The sequence below is a fragment of the Natrix helvetica genome (assembly GCF_964273705.1).
Source record: "Natrix helvetica genome assembly, chromosome: 4".
Lineage (NCBI taxonomy): Eukaryota > Metazoa > Chordata > Lepidosauria > Squamata > Natricidae > Natrix > Natrix helvetica.
In genome coordinates, this window is record NC_138550.1 from 80,398,326 (window position 1) to 80,424,884 (window position 26,559).

A 26,559-nucleotide genomic window follows, 5' to 3' on the forward strand; every position below is an offset into this window, starting at 1 on the left:
AGCAAGAAATTTAACATGGACCATCCATATCCCAAACCCTAGAGCACTAACCTGGGTTAATCTCTTTGTAAAGATTCAATTAAATTCTAAGATATCACTTTTCTGAACCACATTATCACTCTGTATCAAAACACTGAATTAAACTGTTGTCTTTGAATTCATCTAATGATTCAACACCTCGTACATGTATAGATTCTATCCTTGCAAACTAAATCAACTTCCCAATTGGATAAACACCACTCAATTGTCTGAAAACATGAACTGAAATGGATTGAGCAAACTGATTGATCATTTCAATTTCATTAGAACTGATCCTCAGATTCCCAATGAACAACATCCAGCCAATCATATAAGGATTGCGTATGCATTGTAAGAAATAGCTCCCAGTGCCTGGAACACTTTTTGAAACCCCTTTCTTTAGGTACAAGTAGCTATACTATACTTATGAACTAAATGTAGTTACATGCAGTAGTCATGATTGGCTCCTCTGCTACTGCTGCTAATGTCACAAATGGAATCTTATGGGTGAGTTTTAAGTATTGAAATGTATCAAACCATTACTACATTTTCACTCCTAAGTCTTTTGACACTGGATAAGTTAAAACCAGGAATGAACATGGGAAGCCTCTAGCTTCCCAATCCCTAAAGTCCTGAAATTGCACTCTTGAAAATTAGCTATTTCCTTGCCAATGTTTTTAGCACAATTCAGGGATACTAGGGGCACATGACTCAAGAGATTGCTGCATGCCCATCTTTACCTAAACCTAAAACTTTAAAAATGCATCTGGTGAACTCAGACTTGAATAGTGAGAACCATTGTACTTTAATGCATTTCATAACCATCAGCAACTTGAAGATTAGCATTCTCATCCATTTACTTTTATCAAAGGAAAGGATGTAGAACAAATGTACACAAGCAGCATTTTCAGTTGAAAGAAAAAGCTATTCAGCCACTGCAACAAATTACATTTTAAGAATTTGATTGTTCCATTTCTTGTATTTTTGGAGCTAGATTTAGATTCTAATGTGTGTTTTAAACAGTGTTCTGGCTATTCCATGTGTTTACTGTTAAAACAACTTGAGCTATGATATTTTCATTAAAATAAACAATAAGAAATTAATAGAGAAAAGGATAGCCTACTATCTTTCATGAAGATTAAATAACTTTTTCAAAGGGCAACTAATAATAAAAGCATTAGGAAAAATTGAGAGATATGAACGGAAGAAAATCCAGTCTTTCAAGTCATATTGAAAGTTACTTGACTAATTTGGGTTTTATGGGTATGGAGATTTTTTAAAATAGAAAGCTGTAGTTTTTATTGTATTTTATATTCCTCAACCTTTGTACAGATTTATGCCATGAATAAATGATATATAACACATTTTTCCTTTTTTCTAGTACATTATTTTCATTCAGGTGCAAAGAGAAGAAAAAATGCAGCCATACAAATGACACCATACCCTCTATTCTGAACTCTAATTAAAATATAAGCTTGAAAAATAAAAAAAACAACTGTTATTTCTATATTTTATACAAATTTATTGTACTTACATTTATTTTGGGTCTTCAAGTAACTGGTGACTGCCTAGTATAGCCCCTTGTTCTTGGCAAGGTTTTTCAGAAGTGGTTTATCATTGCTTTCTTCCTAAGGTTGATAGAGACTGATCCATATTCACCCACCTGGTTTCATGCATAAGGCAGGACTAGAACTTACAGTCCCTTGGTTTCTAACCTGGTGCCATAACTACTACACTGGACTTCCTCTTAATTTACTTTTACACATATTTTGAGATAACCAAAATATATAGCTTAAAAAATTCTAAATAAAGCTCAATAGATAAAGTTATAACAAGTTAGTTGGGGAATACATTTCCTTATAATATCAAATGTTTGAAAGTGTTTGAAGATAATATTTTCACAGGATAAATTACTTGGGTATGTCTAAGGGACTAGAGAACCTGTTAATCAGGGGTGGCAAACCCACAGCCTGCGGCCAAGGTGCGTCACGCGCTGGCCACCCAACCCCCATTTTTGCGAACAGAAAAAAAAGTTGCGATACATCACGTGATGACAACCTGTCGCTGCTGTTAATCTTAATTTTTGAAGTAGGTCTGATATCGATCTCTATAGATTATAGAGTACAAATGAAAGATCAAAGAAAGGTAATAATATCTGTAAGGCCTTCTGGGGGTTAAAAATGCTTGTGATCGGAAAATATAGTTTTGTAACAGAAAATACCTGTTTTTAGTTAGATTATTGGAGTATCACCTTGAAATCCACAATATCATGTAATTTTTTAAGATAAAGCTAGTAAATCAAGTTTCCTGTTAATAGTAGAAACAAGCAGAGCACACACTTAATCTAGAATTTTCTTCTTCGTTTTCACATTGCCCAATTAAATTAATGTAGCTAAGAAAACTGAATACACATTTGGAAGAATAAAGTTTCTAATTTAATTTTGGATTCTATCTGTTTTTTTGGGGGGGGGATTAAGCTAAGTAATTGTCTGATATAGATGAAGACTTTATTGATCCTTGTTTACATATCTTATTTTATAATTGAGCAAATTCTTTGCATTGAGCCATATTTGAACTATAACTCCTCAAATCCTCACCACTGGCCATACCAGTTGTGGCTGCAGGATCAGAAATCAAATACAGAAGCACTGCTTTTGATCCTCCACACCCTACTACAAAAACAGAGATCTTGGCCATGATTTCAATTTTTTAAAAGACAAAGCTTCAGTTGCTATGTTGCTTTGTTCTAGACCCCATTTTAGCAGACCCTCCAGATCATATCTGTTAGATTTGGGGGCATACAGTGGTTTCCAGTTACATAATAGTGAAGATTCCCCCACCCCTAAAAATCTGGAGAAAAGTTAAATCTCTGCACAAGGAGGCTGTCTACCTCTATTGTGAAACAAGGTTCAATATATGAACACTTCAGTTAGAAAATATTAGACTGGAGATGAATTCACAGTAGTTGATCTGGACAGGACCTTTGCTTGAGGGAGTCTTTATTGTTATGATACTAAATGTTCCAGAAATCTAATAAAATATGATTTATAAGTGTATTTCAAAATTCCCATCTTTATAACTTGCAAACAGTGAAAATAGCATCTTTACAATCACTTAAATATCCTCTTTAGAAATAAAAAGCCTTCTGTGAGATCCCTTAGTCATTCTTTTCTAAATTGTTGTATAGTGACTGAACGTGATAAATTGACAACTTTGGGACAGGATGATTAGGGAGTTGGCCATTAATCCAAGATGTGATATAACAGGAATGTTTTTTTTAAAAGAAGGAGAGTACATGTAGTTCTTGACTTATGACCACAATGGAGCCTAAAATTTCTGTTTTAAGCAAGATGGTTGCTAAGTGAATTTTGCTCAATTTTGTGAACTTTCTTGTCACAAATGTTAAGTGAATCACTGCAGTTGATAACTTAGTAACACGGATATTAAGTGAATCTGACTTCCCCATTGACTTTGCTTGTCAGCAGGTTGCAAAAGTGATCACATGACCCCAGGACACTGCAACTGTTGTAAATATGATTCAATTGCCAATTATTTGAATATTAATCACATAACTACATAGATACTGTCCTGGTTGTAAGTGTAAAAAATGGTCATAAGTTCTGTCAATTTCTAAAGCATTGCCATGACTATTATCAGGTTGGCATTCGAGGGAGGATTTCATGCATACTTTTGGCCAGAGTTGGATCTCATATTTCTACAACCTAGTTTGTGAATATGATCTAAGACGGATGACAGAAAGGAGGAGATAGAGGAGTAAAGTTCAAATGCAATTAAGCGAAAGCCAGTTTAGGCTCCACAGAAGTCCGTGCCAAGATGTTAGTCCTAATAAATGAATGGGGGTTTTTTGAACTTTGTCTCGAGGCTTGTAAATTAATTAGGTCAGCTCTTGGGAACTTCACAAGTTCACTGTCAGGCCTGCAGTTATATTCCTTTTAGGATCTTTGGCCTGCCACACTCACTATTATTTTACTATGCTGTTTCATTAGTGTAGTAATTGGGAGGGGAATAGTAAGGAGTAGAATTGTAGAATGTGTTGTTGTCATAATAGAACATTCCTTTCTAGAAGACCAAGTTCATCTTTTGTCTATGCATCTCTGCATCTGACCGGAACTAGATGGGTGGAAATGCCAGTGTGGCAGAGGAAGATTGGACCATGTGATGGACTTGTGGGTGTGGGGACAGGATCATGACCTTTCAACTGGGTGGAAACCCAGGAAGCTTTCAGATTTGGGCTGCCACAGATGTACCAACATGTCTATCTTATTAAATTGGAAGTTTAAGGATAGTTCTGCCTTGGACTCTTGATTTATTTCTGGATGATATTTGGAACGCTGACATTATCCCGAATCTGCCTTTAAAATAAATCACCAGCAACCCAGGCACGGGTGCTGGCGAGGGGTGCTGACTCCAACGCTGACTGACCTGGTCAGTGTAAAAATCAGTGAAAGTGAAAATGAGCTGATTGACAAGACGCTTCTCTGCAAATATTCAAAGTGCAAAGAAATTTCTGTTTGAAGATTTATAACATCTGGAAAAATGCAGCTGGAGGGGGCTGGAAAGGCTTATTCTACATACGGCTGGAAGTGACAAGATGTTTGGAATCCCAGACCAGCTTCTATAGCCAAATGTGAGTCAATTTCCCCCCTCCTTCAATATTAAAACCTGCAATAGACTGGAGGACTGGAGATAATTACTCCTCCCATACAGGATAAATGAGTTGAGCCAGAAAGAAGGGATTTGGCCAGCATCTTTCACTAGCCAGCCACTGGAAATTGGGCTGCAGCTTGTGAATCAAACACCACCAAATTGGGCTTTATTCCCAGGTCATGGATGGAATAGATGCCAGTGGGCACCTACTTGGCCATCAATATGGGAAAATCCTCCAAGCCAGCAGAGGGGGTCTTGGCTCATAACCCCCCTAGCCAGCCATCATTGATTGAACTGCAATCTGTGAATCAGGCAACCCCGGGATGGGTCTTAACCCTAGGTCATGGATGGAAGGGATGCCAGTGGGCACCTACCCTCCCTCAGCAGATGGCACACAACTGGGCAGTGGCCAAACCAGGGATTGACCTCCCCATCAGTTCCAGTCTCCCCTGCAATGCCCCAACAGGTTCTTACCCCACCTTCCTACAGAGAAGAGTTCTCGACAATGGAAGAAGGGATGAATGAGGGGGAAGCTGCAGGATGGATAGCGGAACAATGTGATGAGGCGGTTCCTAAGTTTAGAGATGTAACTAGGTTCCAACGTTGCTGTCAACTTGGCCACCGAGCATCAGAGTGCTTGGCTCCAGCCCCAATGCCACAAACGTGCGCACCAACCGCCATGGCAGTAAAGAGAAGGCCCCAGATGCCACCAGAAAAGAGTCATCTGGGCCAACAACCTCTGGAAGATGATCCCCAACCTAAGGTGATGAAGAGTCCTACCAATGGGGAAGCCTCGGAGGAGGGAAATGCCAAAGATGACCCAATGGTTAGGGCAACCATCTGCCCCTTCACCTCCCAAGTCAACCTCCAAGTACCCGAAAAGGGGGTGGAAGGGGAAGTTGAAGCAGTTGTGGACACTGGTTGCACTCGATGCTTAATCAGCATGTCGATTGTAAAGCAACTGGGCATACACACAAGACCTCTAGCCCAGAGGTGTCCAAACGTTTTGCAAGGAGGGCCAGATTTGGTGAGGTGAAAATGTGTGGGGCCGATCATTCAGCCTGACATTCTTTGAACCCTTAACATTAAATGCGAATTAACTACCGTATTTTTCGGAGTATAAGACACACCAAGATTTTGAAGAGGCAAATTTTTTAAAAAAGTTTTTGCACTCTCCCCAAAACGGCCCATTTTTCGCGAAAACGGGCCTTTTTTTTAAAAGGGCATGAATAGCCTTTAAGAGGCTTCTAGAGTGCTCCTGGGGGCTGGGTGGGGGGGGCCAAAGTTGAGCAAAAAACAGCCCGTTTTTTGCTCATTTATGCCCTCCACAGCCCCCAGGTATACTCTGAAAACCTCCTAAAGGCTATGCACAGCCATTTTGGTGAAGTGGGCAGGGTTTTGGGAGGCAAAAAATGCTGTATTCAATGTATAAGATGCACCCAGATTTTTAGTCTCTTTTTTGAGGGGAAAAAGATGCATCTTTATACTCCGAAAAATATGGTATCTTATGAAAGACTAAACAAATAACTCCAATGGGGAAAAGAGTCTGTGGGCCACTTGAAATTTGAAAAAGGGCCGCATTTGGCCCCCGGGCCACACTTTGGACATGCCTGCTCTAGCCTGTCCCATTCGGGTTGAGCAGGTAGATGGAATGCTAATTGGAGGGGCCCCAGCCACGCTAATAACTGAACTGGTAAAGTTACAAGTGGGCTGCCACTATGAGCTTCTCAGATTCATTGTGGCTCCAGAGATGCCGGATTATCTTGGGGCTTGCATGGCTTTACAAGTGGAAGCCTACAATAAAGTGGGAAGATGGCAGTAGGAAACTGATGATTGCATTTGGGCAGCTACCACTGGTGGAGGAAAAGAGCCACCCAGAGACGATTGAACCCAAGAGCCCAGAACCTGCAGCACCTGCAGCAGAGACAAAAGCCTCAGGGGTCCAATAAATGTCAAAAAACTTGTTGGGGGATGTTTTGTCGAGAAAACCGCAGTATGACAGAGAGAAGGGAGAAGTTGTTCACCCCATCCTTTCACCCTCCTACCAAAAGGCAGCCCAAATAACTAACCGAAGCCAGGATAAGCTGATGACAGCTATGAAATTGGCGCTCCCAATAGACGAGGATATCCTAACGATGGAAAATGGATTAGTCTGGAAGGGGTCCAAACTGTACATCCCCACGGGGTTGAGGCTGGAAGTTCTACAGCAAAGCCATGAGGCGGAACTAGGAGGCCACTTTGGATTCCTAAAAACACTCCACCTTGCCAGGCATCAATTTTGGTGGCCAAAGATGAAATTGGAGGTGGAAGATTACGCAAAAAGCTGTGCTACTTGCGCAACGATAAAACCACTGCTGGAGAAGTCCCCTGGACTACTACAACGAGTGGCCAGCCCTAACCGACCATGGGAAGAGATTGCAATGGACTTCATCGTCGAACTCCCAGATAGCAGTGGGAACAGAGTAATCTGGACAATTATTGATTTGGTTTCCAAGCAGGCGCACTTCATCGCTTGCTCAGGGTTGCCGTCCGCAAAGAAATTAGCGAAAATGTTTGTCAAATACAATTATCGCCTGCATGGAGTAACCAAAAGCATCATTTCAGACTGCGGAGTCCAGTTCACAGCCAAGTTCTGGAGAGAGGTCATGAGATCCATTGGGTCCACACAAGAACTGAGCTCAGAGGTTCATCCCAGCATGAACTGCGCAGTAGAGAGGGCCAATGCAGTGGTGGAACAATACATCCGGTGTTATGTGGACTATCAGCAAGACAACTGGTCAGACTTGCTACCCCTCGCCGAAGTGGCGTACAACGATGCGGTCACAGCATCACTGAATTAACTCCTTTCCAGATTACCAGTGGCATGGAATTTGTTGCCATGCCTGAGTTGCCTAGAGAACCTCCCTTCTCCATGTTTCTGAATGAATGGATGGACACACTAAAGAAGGTATGGGAAAGTACGAAGAAAGCTCTAGCAGATGCGGCAGAAGTCTACGAGAAGCAAGCTGATAAACATCACTCGCTCCAACCCCCCTTCCGTGTGTGGGACAAAGTTTTGTGTCTACGAAATACATAAGATTAAGAATGTCTAGCAAGGAATTTGGTCCAAATTTCTAGGTCCATTTCCAATAGTGAAGATAGTTAACCCAGTTTTGGTTCAACTCAGTCTACCCAGAAGTCTGGGGAAAATTGACCCAGAATTTCATTGTAGCTTGTTGAAGCCAGTAATTGGGTCCAGCATAAGACCCTCCATCCAAGCTTTCCCTCCTCCTGTAGTGATAAAAGGGGAAACACAATCTGAGGTGGAAAAAATCATAGATTCCAGGCTGCATAGGGGTCGCTTACAGTATTTAGTGCATTGGAAGGGTTACCCTTTGTCTGAAGCTATTTGGGTGAAAAGCTGGAACCTAAAACGTCTCGCCTGGACTACTGCAATGCTCTCTACATGGGGCTTCCCTTGGGACGCATCCGGAGACTGCAGCTAGTTCAGAACGCAGCCGCGTGGGTTATTATGGGGAGTACACGTTACTCCCACGTAACACCTCTCCTGCGCGAGCTGCACTGGCTACCTGTGACCTTCCGGGTGCGTTTCAAGGTATTGATCACCATCTTTAAAGCGCTCCATGGCACAGGACCTAGTTATCTGCAGGATCGCATCCTACCACACTCGTCCCTGCGACCTATCCGCTCACACAGGGAGGGGCTCCTCCTGGTGCCGTCCGCTAGGCAATGCCAGCGGGCGACACCTAGGAGTAGGTCCTTCTCTGTGATGGGCCCAACCCTCTGGAACGACCTCCCCCCTGATATTCGAACTACCACTGACCTCCGTTCCTTCCGTCAAAAGTTAAAGACTCACCTATTTCAATCAGCTGGCTTGGCACTTTCTTAGTTTTACCTCCCGGGGATTTATTTTAATTGGGTTTGGGGTTTTAATTGGGATGTTTTTAGGTATTTATTTCTTGTACAGTCTATCTCCCCCTCTAATGTATTTTAAATGTATTTTATTGTTATGTCTGTATTTTATGCACTGACTGTACACCGCCCCGAGTCCCTTTTTGGGAGAGGGGGCGGTTTAAAAATCTAAGAAATAATAAAATAAATAAAATAAAATAAAAGTGGAGAAGTTAATAAAACAATTCCATGAGAAGTTTCCTGATAAGCCAAATGATCCCCCCCGGGGGGGAGGTTAATTTTGTTATGTTATCTTTTATATTATTCTCTTTTCAGGAAATGTTTTTCTTCTGAGGAGAGGCTACCTGTCAGGCCTGCAGTTATATTCCTTTTAGGATCTTTGGCCTGCCACACTCACTATTATTTTACTATGCTGTTTCATTAGTGTAGTAATTGGGAGGGGAACAGTAAGGAGTAGAATTGTAGAATGTGTTGTTGTCATGATAGAACATTCCTTTCTAGAAGCCCAAGGTCATCTTTTGTCTCCACACATCTGCACCTGACCGGAACTAGATGGGTGGAAATGCCAGCATGGCAGAGGAAGATTGGACCATGTGATGGACTTGTGGGTGTGGGGACAGGATCATGACCTTTCTTTTTTTAATAAAACAAATTTTATTTGTTTTTGAACAAGGACAAACAAACATTAAAAAAACATCTTCTATTACAAATTGTAGAAAGTGTGTCAGTTGGTTACAGTATTTCCATCCATCTCTTCCATAGTCACCACCTGCTTTTCATATCAAATCACATATTTTAAATTCACCTATATTCGTGTATATCACAATTATTATATCTCAACCTTAATTTGACTATAATTGTTTTTACATCCTTTTATATATAATATTCAAAATCTAAAATAGGATTATATGATAACATTCCATTAAATCATTCTAAGATCATCCAATCACAATACATCTTTATAACATATTCTAGATAAAACTTTTAAACCTCTCATAATCTCCATGTGTTGTTTATATAAAATTTCATATTATCAAACTAATACATCTATATGTATTGTTATCATTATTAATCATTATTTAACTATAGCTATTGTCGCTTCATTGTATACATATTACTAGTAAACTAAATTTATCTTAATTTTTTATTATACATTTTCATTGCATCAACCTGTATCTTTCCAGTAATACTGCGGTCTTATATCTCTTGCCATTTGTAGCATTAATGTTCTAATTACTTTCTTAATAAATCTTGTATAAACTTCTCTTGGCAACATGTTATTTCTTTCATATCTCATAACAGCTTGAAACCCAAAATCTGTTAAGTTTTCTTATCTCTTTGCTCATTTTTTTCTTCCATCTTTTGAACTCTGTCCTCCACTTTCTTCATTTAATAAACATCCTCAGTTTCTCCATCAGATTTTTCTGTTTTGTATTCCATATTCTCCAATCTCTTTTCAATTCTCTCTGTCACAACTAGTAGATTTTGAATTTCAAACATAATCATTTGCAATGTTACAGTTTCTTTTTCCTGCTGAGCCATTCTTTCAATTTTGCAGACACTGCCACTATAGGGTTCAAGGCTATTTTAATAAACTTCAAACAGGTTCATTTATTATCTTTCAAGTCAAAATGTCTTCCCTCCAATAGCTAGTGATAGAACTTCCAAAAGGCCTGTATAAACAACTTGTGCTCTTCCTACTATCACTGTCAGTAAACAAACTGAAAGAACCTTGAATCTCAAGTGATCAAAGAGAAAGAAGAAAAAACAATGTATCCAGCCTCCAGCCTCTAAGTGGTAGTGTAACTGCTTTTCCTCCTGTTGTTACAACACTCTTTATAATCCTTATTATTATCTTCTTTATATTCCAAGCTTAAGAAAGAAAAAAAAAACCTTAAATGGAGATCAAAAACAATCCAATCAATCCAATCAAGCATTATAAAAAAAGGAGAATTTTAATCCATAGGTATAAGCAAAAGTGAAAAAAGAAGAATTAATCCATTCAGTTTAAAAAATAGGGAGCCCCCGCAAAAGTTCCATCCGTGAAAAAAAATAATTATAAACTGGATAACACACTAAGTTCAATGCAGATCAATCTTGCCGCATACAGTCTTCTGTCTTCAATCTTAACTTAAATTTTTTTCTTGGGTAGTCTCTTGCTCTAATAATAAAATTTCCTCACCAATTCGACAGTTTCTCTTTCCGCTTTCTTCCCATTCCGGAGCTGTCCCAACTTTAGCAGCTTCATTAGCTGCGTTTCTGTCGCCAGAAAAAAAGGGCTATTCCTGGATCTTTCAGGGAATTTGCGGTGTCCCTGAGATCCGCAGGAGGTGCTCTTGTCAATCACCATCTCTGCGGGACGGTTTAGGTCCAAATGGACCATCCAGCGGCAGAAATTGCGATCTTGGAGCACCAAGATCGCACGTCATGCCGTCGCGACGTCAGCTTTCCTCCCCAGGATCATGAACTTTCAATTGGGTAGAAACCCAGGAAGCTTTCAGATTCGGGTTGCCACAGATGTACCAACATGTCTCTCTTATTAAATTGGAAGTTTAAGGATAGTTCTACCTTGGACTCTGATTTATTTCTGGATATTTGGAATGTTGACATTCACTTTTTTAGTGCCGTTGGTCACTAAATGAACTGTTGGGAGTCGAGGACTACATTCCAAAAGTATTATTTGCTGACTCTTTGTATGATGTAGTAAAAATATACAAAATATTACATTAACTCAGAATACTATTGGTCAGATATATTTTCACGTGAATTGAAAAATGTCTTAAGACAGAAATGTACACATCAACAGCCTTCTACACAACAGCTTTAAAAGCAAATAAGTCAGCCTTGACTTCTGGCGACTGGTTGGACAATCCCTGCAGGATTTTCAGAAGTAATATTCTATTGCTTTCCTCCAGGGCTGAGATACTGTCCAAAGCCACCCAGCTAATTCTGTGCCCAAGTTCAGGACTGGAATTCATGATCTCTCAGCTTTAGCCTGGGATCTTATGGCAAATTGCCACCATCTTGGATTTGCAATTCTTGTGGATAAAATGAAAAGTTGGTATTACCCAGAAGAAAGCAAAATTAAAATACAGTATTACAATAAAGCAGCACACTGAGTTCGTTTCTACTAGTTGAGCCGAATGACATTCCTATTAGCAGAAGAGAGGAAAATGTCTTTCATCTCTGTAGACTGCCTGAAAACTGCTTCAGATGAATGGGAAACTCTTTGTTATGAGAGGATGCAAGAGAGATTAGTTAAACAAGTATTCCTGCTGGTGCGATCCTTCCAATTCTACTTAAACTTTTCATCTGTTTGTACCATTTCCATCCTTTGTTAGCTTTAACCTATAGCACTTGAACAAAACTCAAAAGCACATGCAGTTTTGCACATAATAAATAGTGTCTGTCACCCCCCAAAAGATAAAAACACAAAATATATACAGTTTTTCAAGATTAACCAAGAACAGAGAATCCCATTCTGGCAGTATCTTAACACATTAAAGTGCTCAATATGTTTAATTTCTCACCTAAGCTTATGCAGGAATGACATATTTATATTAAATTTTAGCAAACTTGGGGTGAAGCAAATAAATATCATGTTGTCACCTACCTATTAGTTCTTTATTTCGGACATCTAAGGCCATATTCCGTAAAGCTGTTGCAACCGCACATACCACCCGATCATTGTCTATTCGAAGAAGTTCTACTAGTATAGGCAGGCCTTTTTCTTTCCGTACTGCAGCACGGATATATACTGACCACTGCAGGAGGGGGGGAATGAACATGACAAAGCAGATAAGTTTCATCAACTGAATATAGCAAAAGTTATTTAGAAATGGGAAATAATAATAAAAAGTCATCATTTTATATAAATGATGTACTATCTCCCGCTGTACTATCTCCATGGCCATACCTCCCAGGAAGAGGAAAAGGGGAATCAAGAAGGGAGCTGAGAATCTGTTCAATTAGCACCAGTTGCTCCCTAGTATGGTGCATCTGACAACAGGACCCTTTGAATCAGGTTGGGTATTGGCTGCCCCAAGCATGAAGTGCTCTTTGGAGTATTGGGAGCTACAAGCAACATCTTACATGTGACATCTTCCAAACATTACAAGCTGAATGGCAGAGAGCATCTTCTGACCCTACCTTGATTAATATTTTTTTGCCTGATTTTTCTTGAGATTTGGAAGAACATATCCGTTTTCCTGACAAATGTTGAAAATAAATTCCCATATGGAAACACTAGTAGGGATCAGGACAAGCAAAGAGAAGCTCAGGAAAACAATTCTTCCTGAGGTAATTAAATATTGTAGGTGAGGTACTGATTCCTTGCATTAAGCTATTTAGTCTGCTTCATGAGTTTTGGTATTTTGAATGTGTCGCCTAAGAGTTTCCAGGGTTTTTTGAATCAGAGATTTATTGCCCTTCTGTGACTTCATTCCTACATTTTTTGTTCTATCTGAGAATCTCAGATCCAACCCATTTGGCCCATGCCCAGTCTCTCCAAGAAAAGTCTAGGGCCGTATGCTACTCAATTGTTACTTAAGAATAAAAGAAAACATTTAACTTTAATATTTAGATTAAAATTAATGTTTCAATCATCAAAGCTTTGTTTGGATCACCTCAAGATGAGAAATGGCTACTGGTCTCTGGCTACATGGTTTATACTATTATAGCCATGGAGTTGAGATATTGTTCCCCTTTTTATAAGTGTTATACACACAGGTTACAGACAAGTAAATTCTCAAGAGAGCCCCATCTCTCACACAACTGGTGTGAAGGAGAAGAAGCCTGGCCCAGGCATTTGCTTCTTCCAGCAAAGTGGGAAGTGGCACAAGGAAAGTATTACATAATCTATCACCATTATATACCAAGAATGGCAAAGTGACAAGGGCATGTTCAGAAGGGTAATGACCCCTTTCACCATTTCACCCTTGCCATAGATTGAACTACATCATCTAGCAATCTTAGTCAACAAAGCTGACATGAGGTAAATTGGAGAGTTTTTTTACCCCCAAAGCAACATGAGAGTATCCATGAGGCTGTCTGCATTTTTCAACTAACACATTTTTAGAGTATCTGGACCTTCCAGACCATTTACTTGCCAGGAAACCAACCATCTTAACTAACCAGAGAATAAGGTATTTTACCCAAAGATCATATAAACATGTAATTTCTTGAGCGAGGGAAATGAACACATGCAATTTTGCATTTCCTTCCATCACTGAGCCTAAATATTTTCAGATGCACATACATACCTGAAAGAACTTGTACTTTTTGCTAATGATACTGTTACTGTATATCATAACTTTTGCTGACTGTCCCTAGCAAGTATTTAATCTCAAAGAAATGTTCTGGCTAACATGAAGAAAGCTTTATTTGCAACTGGACTGCTGTAAATAAATATTTTTTACCTCATAAAAAAGCCCCCTTATTGGCAAGTGGCAGATTAAAATTTCATTGCTTCAGCAAAGGCCACATAAATCTATATATAATTAGGCATTTTTCTCCCTTCAGGACAGAGCATCCTCCAGGGTCAAACACATTTTAGGCAAATTGACAAGACAGAATGAAAAAGCTTAAGGTAACACTGCTTATTCGATATGAATTTTCGGGAAAAGCAGATTATTTCATTCACTGCTCAGTTGTACCAATTTTGCTTGTCAAGCTCCCATTTCAAGGAAAGATTGTTTGGTCAGACATGCTTACCTTGGACATGACAAGCCATGCATCTTATTGATATATAGGCTACTTTTAGCAAGCTGTAGCAGGATAAATCATGTCTTCTACTGCCTGGTCCGTATAGATTAGTATATAGAACTAACAGCATAGCATAAATAAAACATGCTGGCATAATACGGAAACAAATATATTAAATCACATCATAGTTCTACTACCTGAGCCCATACATCTTGAAGTGAAACTAATTAAGTTTTAAGGAAGGATTTCCTGCTTCACATTTAGTCAACAGAGCAGCTTAAGGTTGTTTCTCAATCTCAGATAAGGAACCTAAATCATTTTTTTCATTTGTTCTTGATAATTTCCTAAAGCTGTCAGCAAGGATGTTAATTGGTGCTAAATATAATTGGGTATCTTCACAATGAAATGGTTTTATTTAACTCAAGCAAACAAACAGGTTTAAAGGAGGGAATTTGGCTCCTGTATTTTTAATATGAATCATTAACAATATAAATAAGAGTTTAGATCCAATATGCTTGCAGTATTATGAATAGCAAGAATTCCTTATTGATCTTACAGTAGGGAAAGCAATTGTTTTAACTGGTTCCAATTAGTTTTAAATTATTTAATTTAAGACATCTAGGCTGATTTAAGAGTCTGGCCAAGTGCAGAGTGAAAGCAGATTGCATACCTTCCAGCTACCTGCAGCCAAATTCTGTAGTGCACCAGCTGCCCCTTCCAGTGTATCTGGATTTGAGCACTCAGAGAGAAGTGTGAGGTAGGGTTTGACTATGGATGGGTGCCATAGCATCTGGATTCCTTTTGGTGGTTCTGCACAGTCAGGGAGAGGACCAACTCCATCCCACTGAAAAGAAGAAACAAAGATGAATGTTATCAGGACAGAGCAATCTTTCATTAAAATATAAAGATGTACTTCTATGCTTATAAATTTAATACACACTCAAGGACACCTAATGCAAAGAAATGTTTGTTTTGACCGTTAAATAACTTCTTACCTGTTATTTTAAGATGTTGGATAGCCATTTGTCTGAAATGGTATAGGGTTTCCTGCCTGGGCAGGGGGTTGGACTAGAAGACCTCCAAGGTCCCTTCCAACTCTGCTATTGTATTTTATTTTATTTATGATGGCTGAAAGTCTTCAATTTTAGGGGCAATGTAATTCAATTGTTTGGAAATGAATGCCAAATGAGATTGATGCCATCACAAACTCAAATCTAAATTAAACTAAAAACTAAAACTGATTTTAAATAACATACGAAACAGAACTAAATTCAGTCTAAAGACCACACTAACTGCAAATAATTACAATGAATCTGGTGATGATGAAGAAGTACGGTACATTTTTAGAATAAGGGCAAAGGAAGCTTCTGTGTTCATCAAAATGCTGCTTTGCAGGCTTAGCAAAAGCTTTTCTGAATCTTTTCAGAAAGGTTAGGAATGAATGTTCTCAGAATAGGGAAAAAAATCTTAAATCTGCAGCAGAATAGAGTTTGCTCTATCTACCTATCTACGGTATTTGCTAGTTTCAGTGACGTGCGGTGAGGTTTATGGCTGGTGAGACACCGACACAGTGGTGGGTTTCAAATTTTTTTAGACTTGTGGACTTCAACTCCAGAATTCCACAGCCAGGCATGCTCAGTTCCGATTTAAAGCGACAGCATTTGTTTTTCTCCTTTGCTCCTTCTTTCTTTTTCTTCTCCCTTCCCCTCCTTCCTCCCTCCCTCCCTCCCCCTCTCTCAAACACACAAACACAAACACACACACACACTCTCATACACACAAAGAAGTTGGATTGGACTATCTCTCCTACCCCCTTCCCTCTCTCTCACTCACTCACTCTCAAACAAACACACACACACAGACAAAGTTGGATTGAAGGGAAGAGTACCAGCAAGGAGACCACAGGAGGAGGCAGGAAGCCAGTCAAAGAGCCATACTGGAGCACACACACTTTCCCCCAGCCCCGGAAGGATCCAGCCCAGCTTCACTGATTACAGGTTTGAAAAGGCAACGTGGCTCTGCCTGCAATCAAACTACACTTGGGGACTGGGGAGGGAGAGCACAAGCAAGCCAGAGTCCCTCCCTCCAGCCTTTGCCCAAAGCCCCACACCAGAAGAATGAAGTTTGAATTCCTCCCCCTCCCTCCGACCCACACATACCTTTTCCAGCTATTTCAGAGAGGATTTCAACTCTGCTCTTGCCTCGGGTCCTCTGAAGAAGCCCCGCCCAAACGAGCGCCCTCTACTATGAGGCAGAAGAACTGCGTGCCTCACCTACATCAGGAATTTTTAGGCTTTTAACCCTTGCTTAACTCTGCTCGAGTGATCATAAAACGCCTAAAGTTAGACTAGATGAGTCGTGCAGTTCTCCTGCCTCATAGTAGAAGGCACTTTTTTAGAGGCTTTTTTAAACAGTTAAGCAGAGTCATCCACGGTGAGGCAGCAACTAGCTCAGCCTGACCTCAGCTCTTGCCTTTTTCCTTACATTTTTTTTTCTTTTCATGATGACAGTGGTGAGGCTGTGCCTCCCCTGCCTCCCCTGACTGCACATCACTGGCTAGTTTTCAATTAGTAGTCCCCAAAGCAATGTACAATTATAAAAAAATAAACAGATTATATGCCAATAATGGGGTATGTCCAATGTTTCATTCAAGTAAGAGACCTTCCTTTTTCTGTGAAATGAGAGCGAAAGATCTATATGAGCAGGTATTCATATCTTTCCCCATATCTGTTTTAGAGGATTGGCTGATTATTCAGTCACCAGAACGATACAACTGGATCAACAATAAAAGTTAAAACATGATAAAACAATTTAAAAGCTATGTTTCAAATACATACAAATAGGAGCAAAAGAATATTATATAGCCGTGATGGCAAACCTATGGCTCGCGTGCCAGAGGTGGCACACAGATCCCTCTCTGTGGGCACGTGTGCAGTGGCCAGCTGTTCTTCTGGGCTTCATCATGTGCATGCGCGCCAGCTAGCTGCTCTCTTCTGGGTTCCGGTGCGCACATGCATGCCGGTCAGCTGATCTTTGTATGTGCACACCAGAACCCAGAAGAGAGCAGCAGGGCAGTACGCATGCACACAACAAAACCTTGAAGAACAACTGGCCACCGCACGCATGCGCTCCAGTTTCAGCACTCGGTGCCGAAAATATTAACCATCACGGTTATATAGCAACCTGTAAAATCATCAGCTTAAAACTATTTGTAATTTCATTGATATAGTTGTTTATAAATATGCATTTCTCAAGTGCCTCTAGGGGTAAAGTTCTCCCAGAGATGTATTCAAGTGATTCTTTTTTTAAAATGCTGCCATGTTCAATTTGGCCACTCGGGTATCTGTCAACTTCTCCCAGGTTCCCACAGATTTTTTGTTCACTATTAAGATCTGCCACATCTCTTTTTCGATATATTTTTCTATGGCTGTCTCCACAGACTTCAGGCTTTTGCTTTTCTGTTCTTTACTGCTACTTTGGGAAATTTTCTGTCTAAATAGGCTAATCTTGGCCACCTCTTCCTTTCTTCCTCACCTCATGACGACCCAAATATTTCTCACTATCTCAAGTTGTTTTCTCCAGGTTTGTTTTTGCCCACCAAATTTCAAATTCTTACAGCAATATACACATACATCACTTCACCACCAGTGTGTCACCCTGCTTCTGTTTGGTACTTCTTTTATCCCTTAGCTGGATGGCTTAATGGTGGGATGCAACAAAACAACATTTCTTGCAGCTTGAAGAAAGCTTCTTAGTTACAGAAGGGCAGAAGGATGTGTTCATTCCAGAACCTCAGGGTTAACTTCCAAAAAGAAAAGGGGAAGAGAAAAAGATGGTTTCTTTGCATTCTTTCCTATAAAAATATTGTCCATGGAAAGGAAGAGTCCTTCCTTTCACACAGATGATGTAAGGAAATCAACTTCAGTTATAATCAGATTAACTACTCATCTCATATGACAAAAAATCAAGGTGATAAAGAAAAGGAAACAGAACTAATACTCAAGCAAATGTTAAACTGGATGCCTCCAGACTGCAGAATACACACCCACTTATACATCACACACACACACACAAACACACAACATATATAGTCAAGAGTATATCTTATGTTTTCAATCAACAACTGTGATAGAAGAAAATGTAACAACCCATCTGGAGGTATCTAGTCATAAACCAACAAGTATAGAATTCAGTTCATCAGATGTATAAAATTTTGGTGACAAATAGGATTGGGTTCCAGACTGCATAGAATAGACATCTCAATAAAACATACGTGACTAATTTAATTTCTTCCTTTAAGATGTAAGACAGATGCATTGGAAGGTTGCAATATCTCCCTTCTGGGAGTGTGGAAGGCTGGAGAATGAATTTGGCCAGCAAACAGTCTCTCCGGTGCAACATGCTCAAGAGGTTGAATAAATAATTGGTTGGTATGAACAGCCTCTCAGGTAAGCCACCACCATTAAAAAGGAAATTCCAATCTTTCTGGAAATCAGTATCAAAATACCCGATTTTTAGCTTCATCTTAAAACTCTTCAGGTAGAGTGAAGCCAAATATTAAGTTGATAAGCCATCTTGTCCACTTTCATTCCTGTTCTATGATGATGAAAACCTTTATTGTAGAATCAGGGAAGCTAAAGATCCATAATTGTAAAATCAGTTTTAGCCAGAATATGAGACAGAAAGCTTCTAATGAGGATAATTCTGAAATATCTCAATAAGAGAAATCATACAACTAGACATTTTAAGAATTTAAGCCCCTGCCGGGAACTCAGAATGGCAAGGTCCTTCAGATATTGCATTCTGCATCTTTTATCATTATCTTGATTAGGAATTGTAATCCAACATTTCTAGAGCTACATACTCTTCACTGCTGCTACATAAGGTTGACTTTTGGAATGCTACCATAGGAGCTCCCATAAGCAATGCATGATGAACATTCTAAGCTATTAAATAATTATGATAAGAAGATTAACCTGCTAATAAATTTCAGTTTTCAGACTAAATAGAGGGATAATGAATCTTTTCTAAAATAAATGAAAAAAAACAACAGTAATAGGACAAATGTTAAATATACAGTCATATATTACAACAATTCCTTATGGATTTGTGTTGCATGCTTTGATGTTAATAATCTGGAATCTAATCAAACTCTTGTGCTATGACTAACTTTGTCTATGTAATCTCTATAAATGAGTACAATGAAAAAAGGGAAGATCACAATTTAGGTAAATTAGGTATATTTCATATATGAAAAGTAAGAGAACAATCCATTCTAGTATGCAGAAATCTATAAACGCTGCTTTCTATGTGTGGGAGGTGGACCAATAATGGAAAATGTTTGCAGTATGGAATCATACTGTTGGCCAAGACAATGCATCCCCCTGTGTTTTTCACATACAAAAATTGTAAGTCTTTTCTGTAATCATAGGGGGAAAGATTTCCATGTATTTTATTTAATTTAGACATTGTCCAACTCAATGTGACCTTGGGCAATTCTCAAGTAATAACTTAAATTAAATCAAGTATTATAATAACTTGTCTTCAAATCACCTTAACAGCACCTTAGCTGTTGCATAATTTAAGATGTCAATGGAAAGGCTTACCAGGATAGCTAGTCAAAAGTGGTCATCAGTCAAAAGTGACCAGTGAAGCCTAACTGAACTAATAAAAGCATCATGGAGAAAAGATTATTTTGCTTATTCATTTATTTTAAAAGGTTTTGCTAAAGAGATAAATGTTTGCTTAAATTTTCTCTGCTTCAGTTTCAATTTAATGGGGTGGTAGTTTCTATTTGCACAGCACAGCCCATTTCAGGCAATCTTCAACAGCACAAAACTATACATCCTTTTTAAGTGTGATATATTGTGTCTAATTGATTGCTCACATGGAGAACTTTCAACCCTTCACAGAAATTGAGGTACGGGGAAAGCTAAGTCAATGAATTGCCAGATACTGCTGAATTACAATTCTGAGGAAAGAAGCCAGAATGGCTAAAAATAAGAGTGCTGTGAGCTACAAAATCTAGAGTGCATAATGTTTTCAAAGCTTGCTGCATATTGTTCATAAAGAGGGAGACTGAAGTCTATGTGGGGTGTTGAAGAAAAGATTGATTTAAAATAACTAATTGAACCTTTGGCAAAGGCATACAAAGTAGAAAAACATCACCTCAAAAAGATCTTGTTAATACATTATTCCTGTGATCATTATTATCTCAAACCTAGTAATAAATTTAACATTTCACTTTATTACTTCAGTCAAACACCAAAACTATAGAATTAATAAAATTGTTAAAAATATTAATATGTTTCACTTTATTACTTCAAACACCAAAACTATAGAATTAATAAAATTGCTAAAAATATTAATACTAAGCAGTAATTGCACTATGGATTCTACAGACCCTGTAACAATATTTAGACACATTTTAAAAGATTCATTTCTATCTGACAGTAGATACTGAAGATAGAACAAATTCTGAGTGCTTTGATAATTTAATTATTAGGCAGAATATACATTGTGAAGAGGTGATATTATGGAAAATAACATAAGAAAAGATGAACAACTCTCCACAAATAATCTCACACAGACAGATGGTTTGATATGCGATGTTTCCATATCTGCCTTCTAGTACTACTGTTGGTAATACATTAAAACATGCTAATGTCATTATTATCTCATACTTTAATATTTAAAAATTGACTTAAATATCTAGCTGCAGGAACTAATAAACTGATTGCAAAGTTAAATCCTTTTTGACAGTTGGAGTGTTTCATTCTATCATTCATGCATTCAATTTTTTTACCCATTACGATTGATTATTTCATAAGGCTTATGAACATCTATTATAAAATTATACAGTCCCAAATAAACAATTGCAAGTTTAAACCAATGAAGAAAAAATATAAACTAGTAATAGTAAGCAATAAAAATGGTGAGATTAAGAATCAAAAGGTCTTAATTTTTTCCAATTTTAATAACTTCCTAACTGGATTATAATGGCCAGGGTATGCCAAAATGCTGGTACAAAGCTTTGTTCAGCTTTCATATAACACAACCACTCCCATTAGTAACAAAAATGTCTGTTAAAATTAAAGAATCCAAATCAGTATGGAAAAAGAATAACTTTAACCAATAATTTTAAAAAATGCCCATGTTGCAGTTTTTATGTTGATTACCCGAATTATTCTATGCAAAAACATATCTGGGACAGATTGAAGTATTTGGAATATTTTCTTCAGAAACTATGACTGCAGAAACTCCAAAGCTGCATGATTATTATGGAGTGTATGTGAGCTCCATAAAGCAGCTGCATGCAAGCTTTTGCTATAAATAATATAAGCACTGCTGGTGCATATAGAGCATCTTTAGAACAATAAAAGACTTGTATGGCCATATCTGACTATGAAATACAGAATCTAAGTGTGCCCTCTGGCTACCAGAGACATGAAAGACTATTCTGAAGTATTTGAACCGCCCTAGTTCAACTTCTAGATATGGGATGTTTCACAAAAATGAATGTTTAGATCTTATCACAATGTATTTCTAAATCTTCTGCTTTGTAGAACAATAAACCTCACTTCAAACCCACGGGAGTCTATGATAATATAATCACTCCATCATTATAAGTGTTGTGATGTATTTATATGCCAGCTGTGGAGGATGATATAACAACCATTCCAAAAACAAGACCAGGTTGTTTATATAATAATTAAACAATCATGGTGCCAAAAGAAAAGTCATGATTTTCTCTAGTGTAGTGACTTATAGACCATATAGCAGTGAACATTTTGTGTGAGTGCTTTAGATTAGATTAGTTAGATTTATATACTGCTTCACAGTGCTTTCCAGCTCTCTCTAAGCAGTTTACAGGGACATCAGATTGCCCCCAACAATCTGGATCCTCATTTTATCCACCTCGGAAGGTTGGAAGGCTGAGTCAACCTTGAGCCGCTCTAGGTTGGGATAATTCTTGCAAATAAAATATGACTATTTCTTGTTGAATGTTAAGTCCACATATAATGTGTGCCTTTGCTCAAACAACAAATTCTTAGCAATATTTCCAGAACAGTTATTTCCTGTTTTGGGACTATGCATTATGAGAAGTAGAATTACATCCCATCTTCCTGATGTGTTCATGCTTTTTTCCTTCTTCAAGACTCAAGTAGGAATCTAGTGTGTCAATATTTCAAAAATTAAAGATATTGTGATGCATTTTGGTTCAAGTTTTATTTTGGAAATATTTCTGAATAAGGAATAGCTACAACTATCTGTGGTAATTTCCCTGTCTGCATGCTTGCTGACAATTGATTCTGGACAATCAGACTGAAATTTGAGCTTGTAATATTTTCAATGTTCTTGTATTATAAGGGTTTAATTTCATACTTTAAGATATTAAGAGCTTTAAATGCTAAGAGCTAATAGAGTCAAGAAGAAAGCAACATAACCAAAATTCATTAATATTATGCATATCATTCTCCAATATACATTAAAAAGCCACACAACATATATGCTTTGGAAAACTTGGACACTATATATCCAAGATATTGTTTATGAAACAAAAGTGCCACGTCTCTAGATAAAGACAATTATAGAAAATTATAAATATGCGTCATTCTATTTTTTAACTATGTATGCTTTATATGTTTTTTTAAAGTAATCTGATCAGAAAGCTTTTAGATTGTGGAATTATAGAACAATCATATTCAGTAACCAAATGACCTCTAACTAATGTTAGAATGGCAAAATGCTCCCTATAATAACCCAGGACCCATTTTGGCTATAGTATTCTAAATCAGTTAAAAGTCTTTGAAATGAAACTGTTTCAAAGAGTTCCTCATACAAAGTGCAACATAGTAGCTCAAAGAGCATGTAATTAAGAAGCTTATCATGATTGCATAATCTTCAGAAACAGGCAGAATTGGTGCAATAGATTTAGGAATATAGAAGGATTCCTCGTCACTGATAAAACTACCCAGGTTCAAGGCTAAATTCACAAGGGATGTGGTGGGCTCCCACATAGATTGAAATCACTGCACACACATCCAGGCTCTTTCTGCTTTGTTTAGATAAAATTGCAATTGGCTACTCCTCAATTCCTCCAATTCAGATATCAAGCCCTTATCACACCCATTATGGATTGTCCCCTCTCTCGGCCAATTTTATTAAATAGACTAAAGCTTCATTATATTTCAAGCTGCTCTTGAGAAATAATTTATCTAAAGTGTAATATTAATATTAATACAAGCATAGACAATAAGCAACACATTTCTTCTTGTAGTGATTTTTAAGACTGCTTTTAGTACTTTGGTCCTTTAATAGCAAAACATTCAAGTCAATTTATTCATTAGAATTTCAGAAAAGGAAATGATTTTCTAGTTCTTTCTGTTGTATATAATACCTATGGTATCCATTTTAAAAAGTAGAAAGAATGCAAAATAAACTTATGGTATCTAATATTTCTTCCCCAATAGATATTTATTTATTTGTTTGTTAAATTTATTTGCTGCCCACTTTGCCATGGGGCTACTCTAGGTGACTTACAACAATAAAAATGGAGAAATGAAAACATAAATATAACAAAGTATGGAAACAATAAAATAAATAACGAAAAACAAAATAATGAGAATACAGCAATATGGCAATAAAAAACAATGGGTTTGTCAAGCTGCGAGGAGAGAGCTGGGTTTTTGCTATTAATCTAGTAGCCACTTGAGTTATATTGTGATGAAGGTCTAAACAACACAATGAAATCACTGACATAGGGAAAACATCCCAGAAATTATATTCTTGGAGGTGTTGAAATAGACCAAATACTGTAAAACTGATAACAACATAGTACTTTGTTGAAAGTTGAAAACTTTTAAAAACTGTCTAGAAGCAGAGGCTGCTAAGATCAATCTGCTTGTTTTTGAATGATACAAAATTTACTATTTTGTACACATGCAGAGATCAGCGCCTATTTGTACATCAATTGATTGATCTATCTATGAAGCAATATTTAACCTGCTTTCTCATCTGAGAACCCTCAGTCAGTGAGGGAATGCTAATATTAATAATTTGGATTTTTATCCTCTCTTGCATTATGATTTATAGCCTATCTATCTTGCACACTCAAGTTTATTTCCTCTTACTTCAGAAATGTTGTTATAACTTATGACTCATTACAAGAGATATAACTGAAGGTCGCAGTGATTTCTGGAGGGTCATCTAGAATAAAAATATTATTTTGAGTTGGCTTACATGTTTAATAAAAATTAAAGATGATAACAAATCTAAAGAAAAATCAGAAGAGTATCAGAAACACTGGTATGATTATAAATGCGATTCATATCACAATTATTTTGCACAAACTGCATTAAGTCCACTGAATTATTCATTAGATTTTAGAATATGAATATTACATGTGTTCAAGACCATAATACATAATTCTGAGAAAAAGTATTTGCTTCGTTTTAGATATTTTTAAATTTTGCATATATTTTCCAGAGAATATAAGTGTTTCCCATGAGTCCTGCCAAGATACAAAGGGATTCTGCATAAAAATATAAGACTAGTTGTTACTTTCATTTATTTCCATAAAAAAAGAATTAAATATGCGGCATGCCAATGTAGGAAAGCAATTGCCCTCTTAGATTCAGTACCTTTTGGGGGCATTTTTAAGTATGATAATTGTAGCACTTCTAGTAATTCATAAAGTACATTTCAAATATTACATGAAAGAATTATGGGCTAACCTGTCATGGCAAAAGGGCTCAATTTTGTCATTTCTGAGCCTTTACAATCATGAACTCTATTCCATAAACAATATTCCCATTATGGTTCTCTTCTAACAGGTCTGCCCTTTGATGTAGCCAAAATGCTGAATACTTTCCTCTTCATTCATTCTGTTGTAGGCTCCCTTGTGAATTTGGGATCACTGTGGTGGTGCATGACCCACTTGGGTTTCAGGCTTTCAGCTCATTATTCAGATGGATAAATGGCATGGTATTCTGTCATAAAATCTGATAGAAAAAAGAATACCTGCTTTGTTCAGTCATGGAAAACACCAGGCAGAAAAGAGTGACTGGATCATTTGAAGATGCACAAGTGAATGAGAATGATGCCTTTTTAATGAGTCTGCTTAGAATAAAGCCTGAAGTTTTGAATCCAGGTTTAAAGCATAAAGTTTGAATGAGTAGTTCAGAAAAGACTATTATTTTGTAGTATCAAGAGAGGTTTTTGAATGTGGAAAATATATATTTTTCATTACATTTTTCAATTAATCAATGTTTACATGAGCTTGATTGATGATGTAATCATTAATAGTCTATTATTCATTTTGTTCATTATTCATTTCATTTATTCTCTCCTTTTCATTTTAATTTAATAATTTAAATTAAAATAAAAGAAACATGAGCTAATATTTTTAAGATTTATATTGTTTGTTAAATGAAATAACTTGCTCTAATTATCTCTTTAATTGAACCGATTGAATGAGTAGAATGATTACATTTCACATTGGCAGATTCTGTGTTGACATAACCATAAAATAAATAAAACAAATGCTAAACATTGCAGTTATATTTTTCTGGCTTCTTTTAAACAACAGCCAGATACATATAAAGCTTTGGTCACATTTTGTGTGTAAAGATATGCAAAAATCCAGAAATCTAAGAGAGGTCAAATTCTTTTTTCATAAAAACATATTTTGGGGAGATTAATGGTATCTTCAGAATTTCATTTTTTTCTTAAAACTGAACTAGTTTGAAATTTGTCTCAAGAGAGAAACCATAGAAAAAAATTCTTGCAGCAGAAGCAGTTTGACAGGTCAACCAATTATCTAGGGTGACAATGGTCTACTCTTCATTAGATGTATTCAGATAGATGGATACTTTACATCACCTTTGTGCACTATACAGGAAATTGGACTTCTTGGTTAAACAGCCTCTTCCGTCTCTATGATTCTACAATGGGGAGTTCCCTGAATCTTCTCTGCTTTGCCAACAATAATCTGGAAAAAAACCCTAAATCCTAAAATATCATTTGAGTTTATTTTTCAAATGCAAGAGATTATTAAATCAATCTATAAATAGACTGGTATGGTTTGGTATTAAACAAGGATCTTATGAACAATGTACTGTACTGAGAAAACCTTTCTTAGAATGACTGTGGGCAGTCGGTCATAGACACAAGAAGTACAATGTTTATAATTTGTATCTGTGGTTCTGATTCATAAGATTTAAGACAGTGGGGTGTTTTTTTTGCTAAATAAATGAG

General features: G+C 37.4%; 1 protein-coding gene across 11 annotated transcripts in view; it reads right to left on the reverse strand.

Annotated features, from left to right (window-relative positions):
• The window catches only part of CTNND2 (catenin delta 2), a 525,796-nt gene that overhangs the window by 63,440 nt on the left and 435,797 nt on the right, over window positions 1–26,559 (reverse strand). For all 11 annotated transcript variants that reach the window (XR_014175415.1, XM_081953365.1, XM_081953369.1 and 8 more), the window contains 2 exons: window positions 14,972–15,145; window positions 12,212–12,362 (listed from right to left, as the gene is read on the reverse strand). Coding sequence is in view for 10 of the 11 variants with exons in the window: in XM_081953365.1 (XP_081809491.1) it covers window positions 12,212–12,362; window positions 14,972–15,145 (325 nt within the window). In the remaining variant the exon portion in view is untranslated. The remainder of the gene's footprint in view (window positions 1–12,211; window positions 12,363–14,971; window positions 15,146–26,559) is intronic.